Source organism: Catharus ustulatus, chromosome Z (assembly GCF_009819885.2).
Source record: "Catharus ustulatus isolate bCatUst1 chromosome Z, bCatUst1.pri.v2, whole genome shotgun sequence".
Classification (NCBI taxonomy): domain Eukaryota; kingdom Metazoa; phylum Chordata; class Aves; order Passeriformes; family Turdidae; genus Catharus; species Catharus ustulatus.
The window spans coordinates 48765024-48777452 of NC_046262.2; the positions used below are offsets into that span (position 1 = coordinate 48765024).

Below are 12429 nucleotides of genomic sequence, written 5' to 3' on the forward strand. Positions count from 1 at the left end.
ACAATAGTTACATTCCACTGGATATCCGCATATGGCCTGTAATAGAATTTTGGATGCCACAAATTCAACACAGTCAACTGGTTTCATCTGAAATATTTTGACATTATAATGAAGGTAAAACATCCCATGAGAAGCACGCATACTTTTCTACAAGAAGCATAAATTTTATGTGTTTGATCATTTCCAGAGTCCGAATCAATTCTGAATCATCTGAAGTGGGGAATCTCAATTGTACGTAAAGCTCCCACTTGAAGGGAGCTCTGCAGAGCTGCATGATCTGCAGACACTTGAAATCTGAAACAGATTCAATACTGAATATGCCTGGTCCAAGCTAAGGTAAGTGAAACTCTTCAGTGAAGAGGAAAATACATATTTGGCAGGAGAAACTTCAGTATGTCATAGAAAAACTAGAAAGCAATAGATATTTGATGTTACTGTGAAAGCATGTACTAGAATAAATGCACTGACAGTTGAATAAGTTTCAATTTTCACTCAACTTTGCCAGTTTACTGTCAATGCCCACATGAAAAATAAAATTTAGACAAATGTAAAAAAACCCACACAAGTTTTTAATACATAGAAGAAAGAAGGAAACAAAAGTATGTGGCAATGTTAATGTTCCTGTTGGTTTTCTAAGAGGGTCTCAGTGGGACTCCACTTGACTCACAGACATGTTTTACTACAAAGCAGGCAAATTTTAAGAATTATCAGAATGTTACAAATCACAAATCTTTCTGATGATCTTACCAGACATCTAACTAGGTACCAGCCCAAGCTACTCTCTAAATGATGAATATGGGTGCAGAAGACAACCAGAAACATTAAAGTAACAGTACGCATCACTGACATGAGGTTCATGGCTTTGAAATACATTCTTACTCCTTACTGACTTCCAGCAAATTAAATGATTTTCACTGAATTTTGATAAACTGAGTAAAAGATGCATCATGTGTAAGAACTTCTGCAACAGTGGTTTTCTAAGTAACATGCTGGACTTGTCTCTGTGTTCCAAGTTACTTTCTGCTCCTCTTAAAAAGTTATCCTCTGCCTAATTTTCCTCCAAGTGATGGTAACTATAACTCGAGTGGCTTTCTAACTGCATTCTTTTTGGAAGTACCCATCTATGCAAAACAACTATCTCCAGCCTTTCAAGCTGCTTTCCAATTTTCACTTTTATCTTTATGGTCAAAAGATAGTTGACTGAATTCTTGCACGACAACAAAAAATCCCTAACTTACTGCCCTCTACTTCGACAGTTTATTCCAGTGCACTGAAAGACTGTACTACTACACAAATACAAAAATTGACCTTTGCATCAATCCACAAGCAATGGCAGCATCCTCTGCCCTTAGAAACATGTACTTGCTGTGGAACTAACTCCTCAGAGTTTTTACTTGGACAGAGCATAGCTTCCTAACACAATCTATCACGAGAAGGACCATTCAGTCTCTTTTCTGTCCTCCAAGAAAGGCGTTTAATTACAGTAATTTCACGAATACAAGCCGCACCAATTTGACTAAGATTTGGCTCCCAAACCGGAAATGCGGCTAATATTCAGGAGCGGCTAATATGTGAATAATTTTCTGACATTTACAACCTCAGAAGTGCCAGGCAGAGTGTCGAGCTGAGCACCTGCAAAGCCGGCATTTCGCAGTTGTTACAAAGTGCTACTCTGTTGCGCCGCAGGTGGAGCCAGGCTCCCTGCAGGCAGCACGGGGGGCGGGGAGAGAGGCGGGAGAGCTCCCTCCTTCAGTCCTCTGCCGCAGCCCGGGGGAGAGACGGGGGGGGCCCCGCGCCACCATTGTCGCGGTTCGGGGAGGAGGCAGGGTGCTCCGTCCCCGCGCGCTGCGGTAGGAGCAGGCAGGCTCCGTCCCCGCGCCCCGCCGCCGCCATGGGCGCGGGAAAGCTCCGTCCCCGCCCGCCGCCGCTGCCGTAGAAACGGGGGAAGCTCCGTCCCTGCCTGCCACCGCGGGACAGCGCCGGGCCGGGGCGACCGAGCCCAGTGGCGGCTGGTCCCAAGCGGCGGCACCGAGCGATCGCGCCGAGCGGCCCCGCCGAGCGATCGCGCCGAGCGGTCGCGCCGAGCGGCTTCGCTGAGCGATCGCGCCGAGCAGCCACGCAGAATGGCGGCACCAAGCGATCGCGCCGAGCGGCCGCGCCGAGCGGCCCCGCCGGACTTGGCCACCTGGCCCTGTCGGCAGCCCCTAGCGGGCCGAGCCTGCACAGCCTTAGCTCAGCCAGTAAACCCCGCCCTCCCGCCGTTCTGTTACTAACTGGCAACTTTGTTGCACGCGGGTCCTTGCTGCGAACGACAGAGCGGCTTATATTCGGGTGCGGCTTATTTATGGACAAAAATCGAAATGTTTGCCAACACCCAGAGATGCGGCTTATACTCAGTGCAGCTTGTATTCGTGAATTTACTGTACACTATGAAGAAATGAGCTGTTAAGAAAGGTAAAATAGCTTCATTATGCTCCTGTACTTTCTAGTTCATCTTGAGCTTGTATTTCCCATGTGGGTTGGAGTTTGTTCACAGACAGACTCAGAAGAAAGTAATCCTTTGAGTAACACCAAAGTTAAGTAAAAGTTTACACACTTTTATTACAGTGAAAAGATCCAGGGTAAGACGAATGAGCGGTACATTCTCACAGCAGCTTAACTGTCTTAATTGAGGATGGTAGAGCTACTATTCTGCTTTAAATGAGAAGGCTGAAGTCAAACTACAGAAATCAAGGCAAAATATTTAGCAGTACTAACACCCACTTCTAAACAAAGACACATAAGCATCCTTTTCAACACCATAAAGGCTTCCCAGTGATATGTTCTCACAGCAGATACCCCAGTATTCATAAATATTGTTACCTGTGCAGCTCTTAGCTGTACAGTTGCTGTTTTGTACTCTGACTGTAGTCTGTTCTTCTCAGCAGTTGCTCTGGTTGTCTGAAGAGTCAAAGATACTTTGATGATGTTCAGTGGTATGATCTTCTACACACAGGAAAAACAGTACATTTTTTTTTTCACCGGACTCAAAAATGATGCAATTACTACTTGAGAAACTACCCATGCTTTTAACAATCTCACACCATGTTCAACTCATCAATACTCCTACCAAATTGAAGAAAAGTGGTGACCCAAGTTCTTCAAGATGTATAGTCCTCATGCACTTTTAAGTATCTATACATACATAATTTCAACCAAATATATATAAATACAATATGTAGATACATACATACACACACTGAACCCACAATTTTACATCAACCCTCCCTTCCCCTCATTCTCTTTCCCTTCACTGTATACCAACATGTGGATTTTGGTGGACATCATATGTCACATGTAGAGATGGAAAAAGGTCAAAAAATAAACACACAAGACATATGCATCTTGTAATGACAATGCAGTTGACTGACAAGATGTACAGCAACTCTTGTATCTGATGTCTTAACTGAAACAGCACATGACAATTAAACGAGGCTGTGTTTGGGAAGTTAAGTAGCAGACTTTAGTAATCACTAGAATCTGGTTTGACAACATTAAGATGTTCAGGTTTTTTCCAAACCTGTCCAGAGGCTTCAAAACCATCAAAAGACTGTTTACTGTCTGAAGAGTAGCTACAATAATGGGCCATTGAAAGCAAATGTTTGTGAAGTTATTTATGATAACCATATAAAAACTGTAGACCTAGAGGACCTACAAGATAAAATTTTTAGAGTGCTAGTATCACACTGGTGAGCCAAGGTCTGACATCTTCACTGTCTGTCATTTCAACACAAAGTTTCTATGGTTTGAAGTTGGGCAGAGGAAAGTTTATCTGTTTCCAATTCTTTCAAGTGATTTAAAAATAATTATTAGAAATACAAATGGAAAGTAAATTTAAACAGAGACGAAAAATGGAAAAAAGTCACCATGATTCAATAATTAAGAAAGCTAGCTTGAAAATATTGGCAGTAACAAATGCTGCATGCCTCCTACTTAAATTACAAGAATTGGACTTCTCATAAAAGTGGAACACTACCGAGTTAAAAATACATACCTTCATGAGATGCATCAATTCAGTAACAAGTTCTGATTTCTGTTTATTTATTTCTTTGATCTTTACATTTGCCAGCTGAAATTCCTTCTCTAGATCAATAGCATCCTGTTCCAGCTGTCTTAAACTATGGGAGGAATCAATATTTGATTAATTAATGTGACTAAAATAAACTGGACTAAAAATACAGAAAATCTTAAATTTGATGACAAACCAACAGTTAGCAAGAATAGGAATTTGTAATCCTAAACATTACAAACACATTGCAGGTATTCCCAGCCTATGCACTTTAAACCAAAGTGCTACAACAGACAAAAAAGTAACAGTTAAAGAAACTCAGCTTTTGGCTACTAACAGCATCATTGAGCAAGCGCAGTCCTTTACTTCTGTAAATTCCAAATTAGAGAAAATAAAATTAAAAAAAAAAAAATCAGCGTAAGGAATAATACAGTAAATTCACGAATACAAGCCGCACTGACTATAAGCCGCATCTCTGGGTGTTGGCAAATATTTTGGTTTTTGTCCATAGATAAGCCGCACACGAATATAAGCCGCTCTGTCGTTCGCAGTGACGACCCGCGTGCAATTATTAACAGAACCGCGGGAGGGCGGGGTTTACTGGCTGAGCTAAGGCTGTGCAGGCTCGGCCCGCTAGGGGCCGCTGACGGGGCCAGGTGGGCCAGCACGGTGCTGCAGCTCGGGGCCGGCCGCTGCTGCCACTGGGCTCGGTCACCCCGGGTCGGCGCTGCCCCGCGGTGGCAGGCAGGGACGGAGCTTCCCCTGCTCCTACGGCAGCGGTGGCGGGTGGGGACGGAGCTTTCCCGCGCCCGTGGCGCCGGCGGCGGGCAGGGACGGAGTTTCCCCGCTCCTGCCGCGGCGGCGGCGGGCGGGGACAAAGCACCCCGTCGGCTCCCCGAGCCGCGGCAATGGCTGCGCGGGGCTCCCGTCGGCTCCCCGGGCCACAGCAATGTGTGCGCGGGGCTCCCGTCGGCTCCCCGGGCCACAGCAATGGCGGCGCGCGCTTCCCCCCCCCCGTCCCCGGGCCGCAGCAATGGCGGCGCCGGCTTCCCCCCCCCTCCCCGGGCCGCGGTAGGGGCGGCCCGGGTCCCCCCTCTCCTCCCCGGGCCGCGGTAGGGGCGGCCCGGGTCCCCCCTCTCCTCCCCGGGCCGCGGTAGGGGCGGCCCGGGTCCCCCCTCTCCTCCCCGGGCCGCGGTAGGGGCGGCCCGGGTCCCCCCTCTCCTCCCCGGGCCGCGGTAGGGCCGGCCCGGGTCCCCCCTCTCCTCCCCGGGCCGCGGTAGGGCCGGCCCGGGTCCCCCCTCTCCTCCCCGAGCTGCAGCAATGGCGGCGCCGGGCCCCCCCCGTCTCTCCCCTGGGCTGTGGCAGAGGAGGAAAGAGAGCTCTCCCGCCTCTCTCCCCGCCCCCCGTGCTGCCTACAGGGAGCCAGGCTCCACCCACGGTGCAACAAAGTAGCGATTTGTAACAATCGCAAAATGCCGACTTTGCAGCTGCTCGGCTCAGCACTCTGGCAGGCACTTCTGAGGTTGTATTAGCCGCTCCTGATTATTAGCCGCATTTCCGGTTTAGGAGCAAAATCTTAGTCAAATTGGTGCGGCTTGTATTCGTGAAATTACTGTACTTTTCTTCTGACAGTTCTTTGCAACAATACAACATAGGTGAGTTCAGGAAGTTAATTTAATTCTTGTTACATATTCTAACCAAAAAAATAATTGTATCATCATCTCAGAGCTGAAAACCAGAATTTTCCCTTTTTTGGACCTTCAGAACATGGAAGAGAAACCACAACATTTAGTGAGCTGTAAAGCATTTGGAGATCTTCCAAAACTGCCAAACAGGCCAAGAGGATGATACAGAGATCTACAAACTGGTAATTCTCACTTTCCCTGGGAAAATTGTAAAACAAATCCCTTCAGGAAGCAATTCTAAGGACATAATGGAGAAGGTGATCATGGAGACTCATCGAGTATGTACCAAGGGCATGCTGTAACTGTAAAACAATGAAATCAAGTGGTTGCCACTAACGTCACTTTTAGCTTTCCTTTAGGGTACCTGATAAAAGGTCACCTGCGCACATATACCAGAGAGACAGCAGCTGGCAGAAGCCCAAATAATACCCTGCATCTCGGCTACACCCAGGCCCACCACAAGAGCCATCAGTCCATGAAATGCCCATCTCCACAAGCCCAGAGGAGCACAGGACCACAGAAACAGATGGGAATTCAGGACTTAAAGAAAAGGACACCATGTCACTTTAGTAAATTAGTAATTTAGTATTTTAGTAAATAGTACTATGGATAATTGGGGTTTTACTCAATCCCAAACATGCTTACAGTAAATTCATGAATACAAGCCGCACTGAGTATAAGCCGTATCTCTAGGTGTTGGCAAATATTTCATTTTTTGTCCATAAATAAGCCGCACTCGAGTATAAGCCGCTCTGTCGTTCGCAGCGAGGACCCGTGTGCAACAAAGTTGCCAAATAGTAACGGAACGGCGGCAGGGCGGGGTTTACTGGCTCGGCTTGGGCTGTGCAGGCTCGGCCCGCTCAGGGCTGCCGATGGGGCCAGGTAGCCCAGCCCGGCGCTGCCGCTCGGCGGGGCCACTGGGTTCGGTCACCATGGCCCGGCGCTGCCCTGTGGTGGCAGGCAAGGACGGAGCCCCCCGCCGCCTCCCAGAGCCGCGGCAGTGGTGGCCTGGGTCCCCCCCCTCCTCCCTGGGCCGTAGCAGTGGCAGCCCGGGTCCCCTGCCGCCTCCCAAAGCCGCGGTAGTGGCGGCCCGGGTCCCCCCTCTCCTCCCCGAGCCGCGCCCATGGCGGCCCGGGTCCCCCCTCTCCTCCCAGAGCCGCGGCAGTGGTGGCCTGAATCCCCCCCCTCCTCCCCGAGCCGCAGCAATGGCGGCACGGGGCCCCCCCGTCTCTCCCCCAGGCTGCGGCAGAGGAGGGAAGGAAAGAGCTCTCCCGCCTCTCTCCCCGCCCCCAGTGCTGCCTGCAGGCAGCCAGGCTCCACCCGGGTGCAACAGAGTAACAATTTGTAACAATCGCAAAATGCCGACTTTGCAGCTGCTCAGGTCGGCACTCTGGCTGGCACTTCTGAGGTTGTAAATGTCAGAAAATTATTCACATATTAGCCGCTCCTGAGTATTAGCCGCATTTCCGGTTTAGGAGCAAAATCTTAGTCAAATTGGTGCGGCTTGTATTTGTGAAATTACTGTACTTAACTACCATTTATGCACATTATGATATTATCTAGATATGTACTATAAAGTCAGAGCAATAACCTAATATTTGAGTAAATACATGCAGTGATATTTAACTGGAATCCTATGATTTTATTACAGAAAAACATCCAGAACACTGCTACATGTTGTCTCAGATACTATTGTAATTTCTAAACATCTTCCTTGTCTTGACTATCACCAGTATCTGATGCTGAATTACTAGTACTTTTTAAAGGGCAAAAGCACACTGCAGTAAGAGATATCAAAAATATCTTTGCTCTTAAAATGATAATATAGATTTTTTTCATAGATAACATAGCTTGTGTCCTACCTATCATGCTTCATACTAATTTTTGATTCCAACTGCCTCCTCCGGTTTCCTCTCTCTAAAAGCGCCTTCTTCTCATGCCTGAGCTTATTGTCCTTGTGTTCCAGAAGCTTCTGTCTGTCGAACAGGACAGTCAAACGTACATCCAATGACTTTAATGTATTCCTGATGTCCTGAAATAAAAGAACACACACCAGTAGCATTCTTATTACACACCATACTAACATTGCAAGCAGGATCAGCTTAATGCATGATAAAATGGGTAGCAGCTCACAGCATATACAGTACAGAAATACATTTCTACCTGTCCTCGGTTTTCCAACTGTCGTCTTTCATCCGTATCCACTGAACTAGTGAGATACCGTGCCTCCTTCAAGCACACGTTACTGGACAGGTTTTGTTTTGTGTAAGAAGATACTTTAATAGCATATTTTTCTTCTGCTGTATAGATTTGCTTCAGACCTGTTTCCTGTATGACCTATGAAATACAGAAGAACACTAATCTGACAAAAGCATTACTTAAGGCAATACTTTTCAGAACAGGGAAGAAAGATTGATAAACACAGAAGACCTACTTATTAACAATCTTTGCAAAAAGATACTAAGTTTAATGCAGCATTATATTTGTAATTCAGACTGGTCAGCAAAGAACTGTTGAGATACTGTCAGAGTATATTACCATAACTAATTAAACAGGTTTGATTGTTAAGATATTACAGACACCAATAAAAAACTGTTAGCATTTGTACAGCACAGTGAACAAGGACTATGTATTTGCTTCAAATACGCAACATGTTACACAAGCATCCTGGGTAACAAAGAAATAAAGTAATCAAGAATTAATAGATGAAACCCTAATGTGAGCTGTAATGTATTAGTCAAGTAAATGCATCTGTAGGAAAATGAAAGGTACAAAAATACCAGAGCTGCTAGTTTTAAATGACTCATGTCAAAAAGGATACTATAAATAACCAAAGATTCACCATAACTCAAACACTAAGACAAAAAATGTCCAGTAAACCAGAAACACCAAAAAGCCTCCCTAGGACAAGGTACGTTTGGCTAAAAATGTAATTCAGTTTATATATGCAGCACAGCTATATTCTGTCAATTACATTTAGTGAATAACTGAGTCGACTGAATTTGTTAAAATGTCCTGCGATATGTTAGCCCATAATGAAGTGTTCCCACATCTACAGGGCAAATAAAAAATAATAAATAAAATCGCTAAAGCAAATTTTTGTGTTCTCCACATGTACTTGCCAAAAAATTTCCAAAATAAAACTCCACACCACACTGCTGCATTTGAGTTTCTTCAGATACCCTACCTTTTCAATCATATCTCTGGTCTTCTGTGTTCCCACAGGAACATCATGAACACGGTACTGGTAACAAAGGTAATTCATCACAGGAGGAGGAGCATCGAATAACTCTCGTAAATACGAATAAAATCCGTATCGGCTGAAGAAGAGATAAAAAAGCAACACAAATCAAATTCAGCAGAAAAGCAAGCTGAAGTTACTGAACGGTCAGAAAAAAGTCCCACCAACTCAGAAATGAACTGGTGATAATTTGATTTGCATTAAAAATTCTAATATATAGCAGTAAAACAAACCAACTGTATTTAAAACTATTTGCCCGATACAATCAGATACATACTGTAATTCTTCAATAGGTCTTGAAGGTAAATTTCCAGCATATGATTCAGCAGGAGCGCATACAGCATTCACTCTTAGTTTCTGATGATCATGTACCTATATTTAGATTATATTACATTATTTGGTAAAGACCAGAAAAATTCATCACATGCAAATAAAATATTAATTATTGATTCACAGAGTCAGAATTTTCAACTGATGACCTCTGGAAGAACTCACAAATTCACTCTGGCTCAGCAATAACCAAGTTCTCTAGAAGTAAACTCGATTAATGTCTCTGAAAACACTCTGTGCTAGAGAAAATAAAAGCAATCAAAGAAATACACAGCCAAACGCTCAGTCCAAAGAGCTAATCATATAAAATCAGTTGAGCTGGTTAAAGCAGCCTTGAACTGAGTTCCACAGCCACACAAGCAAGGTAAGTCCCCAGAATCTGAGATATCACCACTACTGTTCAGGTATAAAAAAGTGATTAGCTTCCATAAAGAGTAGATGAGTCTTCAAAAATCGCAGGATAGTTTGTCACTACATACACTGTTTTGTTGACTGTAGTTGGGAAACGCTGTGACAGTTTAATGCCCTATCTTCCCTTTCTTTCCTCCTGAATCATCCACCTGACTTTCAAAAGGAACAATCTTCTCAATAATTCAGGAGACAGCAGTATTATGAAAATACAAGCTTGATTTGCTGCTTGGACCATTGCATGTCATAAAAACAGACCACTGCCTCTTTCGTCAAAGATCAGTTCTTGTCCTAAATCTGCAGATCTCTGCTCTAGCCATTTTATTTCTGCTTAAGCAATTATTACCTTTCTGAGAAAGACAATCTAAAAACCCACATTTTCTTAATATTCCTGCATCCCTCCAGTTTAGTCTAAGCTTTAAGAAAAACTTAATTATGAAGAAAATAACTGAACACTTTGCATTGTCTACTTGTTATGATATAGATATTTATCTTTGTCATACAGATTTACTTGATAACTTCAAAGTTCAGGGTTCCTACTTTAGTACTTAATATTAAAATTGGTGCCAACTTGCCTCCAACAGAAATGTTTCCATATCTTCTTGACACTCAAAAACGAAAGCCCTCATGTCATTCTCCGAAATGTGATTTTCAATGTATTTTGCATGTGAACTGTCTTTCACATTGATCTAATAAAGAAAGGTAACAAGCAAGTGATTTAATACAATTTAACTTACCACCCCCAAAAAAACACTTTAAATAGTCAAGATGACATCCATACCTACATTTAATGAAAACAAGAACTAATACTTTAAAAACATATTTCCTTGCCTTTTTTCCCAACCAATTCTCTTGGGAGGAAACCTATGGTAAGTCACAGATCACTGTGCTTAATTTTTAGACATCCACCTCTCCCTCTTCTGCTCCATCTTGACCTTACAATTGCAACCATCCCAATCTTATGTATAACGGCTCTGTTCCAGCACTAGTAAGGGTTTTTCCATGAGCAGCAAAAAACACCATACTCCTCAAACTGAGGTGCCTCTGAACTCCTAAGGAAAAAAACCCCACATACTTAAAATAAATGAAGCTTTCCAAATCTGAATGATTGTGGCTTTTAGTTAACTTTCAGTAGTAATTAGACATTATGTCGCTATACATGACACACAAAGGCAAGACATAAAGAATTACACAATTTAATAATCTCAAGTTGGCCAAAGGCTGGGTACAGATAACAGCAATTTGAAAGCTGCAATTTTTAAGTACATAACACTAATTTACATGACACCAAAGTGTTCTGGTTTTGGCTGAAGTAGAGTTAATTTTTTCCACAGGGGCTAGTATGGGGTTGTGTTTTGCATTTGTGCTGAACAGAGGGTTCATAATACCAAGATGATTGTTATTTCTGAGCAGAGATAACACAGAGCCAAGGCCTTTTCTACTCCTGGTGCTCCCAGAGGTAGGGAAGGGGTTCATGGGAGACTGGGGGGAAACAGAGCCAGAACAGGTGACCCAAACTGACCAAAGGGATATTCCAGATCATCATGCTTGGTATATAAAGTGGGGGGAAGGAGAAGGAAGAGGGTACACTTGGAGTGGTGGCTTCTCAAATGTCATAGTTTAGGAATGGGCTTCTTCAACTTAGAAGGCCCATTAAAACTATGTCGCTGCTCGCTCCCCATGTCCCCTCCCTGCTTCCTGCTCGTGTAGGATGGAGTTGAAAACTGGATGCAAAAAAGGTGAACGTCATGGGGTTGACATAAGAATAATTTACTGGAAACAGCAATAAGATAAGAAAGCAACCAGTAACTGCAACAATTTTAATAATAAAAGGTGTACACCGAAAGACCCCAAAAAATACTGACTGCCTGTTCCCACTGAGACTTCTCCCAGACTGAAAGGGATGCCATTCTCAAAAGCAAGAGTCCCTTTCCCCCACACACCACACACAGTGAGGTGAAGTGATATTGAACAAATTAGGGTCTGGTCACACCCCCTCAGCCACACATCGTCTCAAGCATTACAGAAGTTTAACCTTGTCCTTGGCAAAAACCGAGACACCAAATCACTGTTGCACATGATGGGACCTTGCTCTCCTGGAGATGGCTGAACACCTACACGTCCATGGGAAACGGTGACTTAATTCCTTGTCTTGCTTTCCTCATGTGCATGGTTTTTGCCTTCCCTATTAAACTGCCTTTATCTCATGCCATGAGTTGTCTAAGTTTTCACTCTTCTGATTCTCTACCCAATTCTGCAAATGGAGCAGTGAGTGAGCAGATGCCTGGGGCTTGACTGATGGCTCAGGTTACCCCTTGACACAGAGAAAACAAATCTACACATCAGTTGATTTACAGAGGTTAAGGAGGTCTTAAACAAAAGTCAAGATATCCTTATTAAAACATTTCTAAAATAATTTGATGTGGACTTTCAGGAAGAATTTGAAGTTTTGGTAATAACAAGAAATAATTTGGATTCAATTCTAAACAAAAGTAATTTTGAGCAGTCCTAGTACATGTACAAAGTGTAAGAATTTCTATATAAATATTCTAATACACTAATTTTAATTGTAGCAATATCTTACTAAGCAAGTTTGCAATTATGAAAAAAAGTGCAACTGGAGATCTTCATCCTCTTCACATTACATGGAGCATACATTGCAAGAGGAGGAATGCACTAAAAAAAAAGTAACATCCCCTTTGAAACTTTACCCCTAC

At 43.9% G+C, this 12429-nt stretch overlaps 1 protein-coding gene across 2 annotated transcripts in view; it reads right to left on the reverse strand.

Annotated features, from left to right (window-relative positions):
* The window catches only part of SMC5 (structural maintenance of chromosomes 5), a 47254-nt gene that overhangs the window by 11043 nt on the left and 23782 nt on the right, over positions 1–12429 (reverse strand). For both annotated transcript variants that reach the window (XM_033084819.1, XM_033084818.1), the window contains 7 exons: positions 10288–10401; positions 9252–9346; positions 8921–9053; positions 7897–8070; positions 7596–7765; positions 4034–4157; positions 2863–2985 (listed from right to left, as the gene is read on the reverse strand). In XM_033084819.1, the coding sequence (XP_032940710.1) occupies positions 2863–2985; positions 4034–4157; positions 7596–7765; positions 7897–8070; positions 8921–9053; positions 9252–9346; positions 10288–10401 (933 nt within the window). The remainder of the gene's footprint in view (positions 1–2862; positions 2986–4033; positions 4158–7595; positions 7766–7896; positions 8071–8920; positions 9054–9251; positions 9347–10287; positions 10402–12429) is intronic.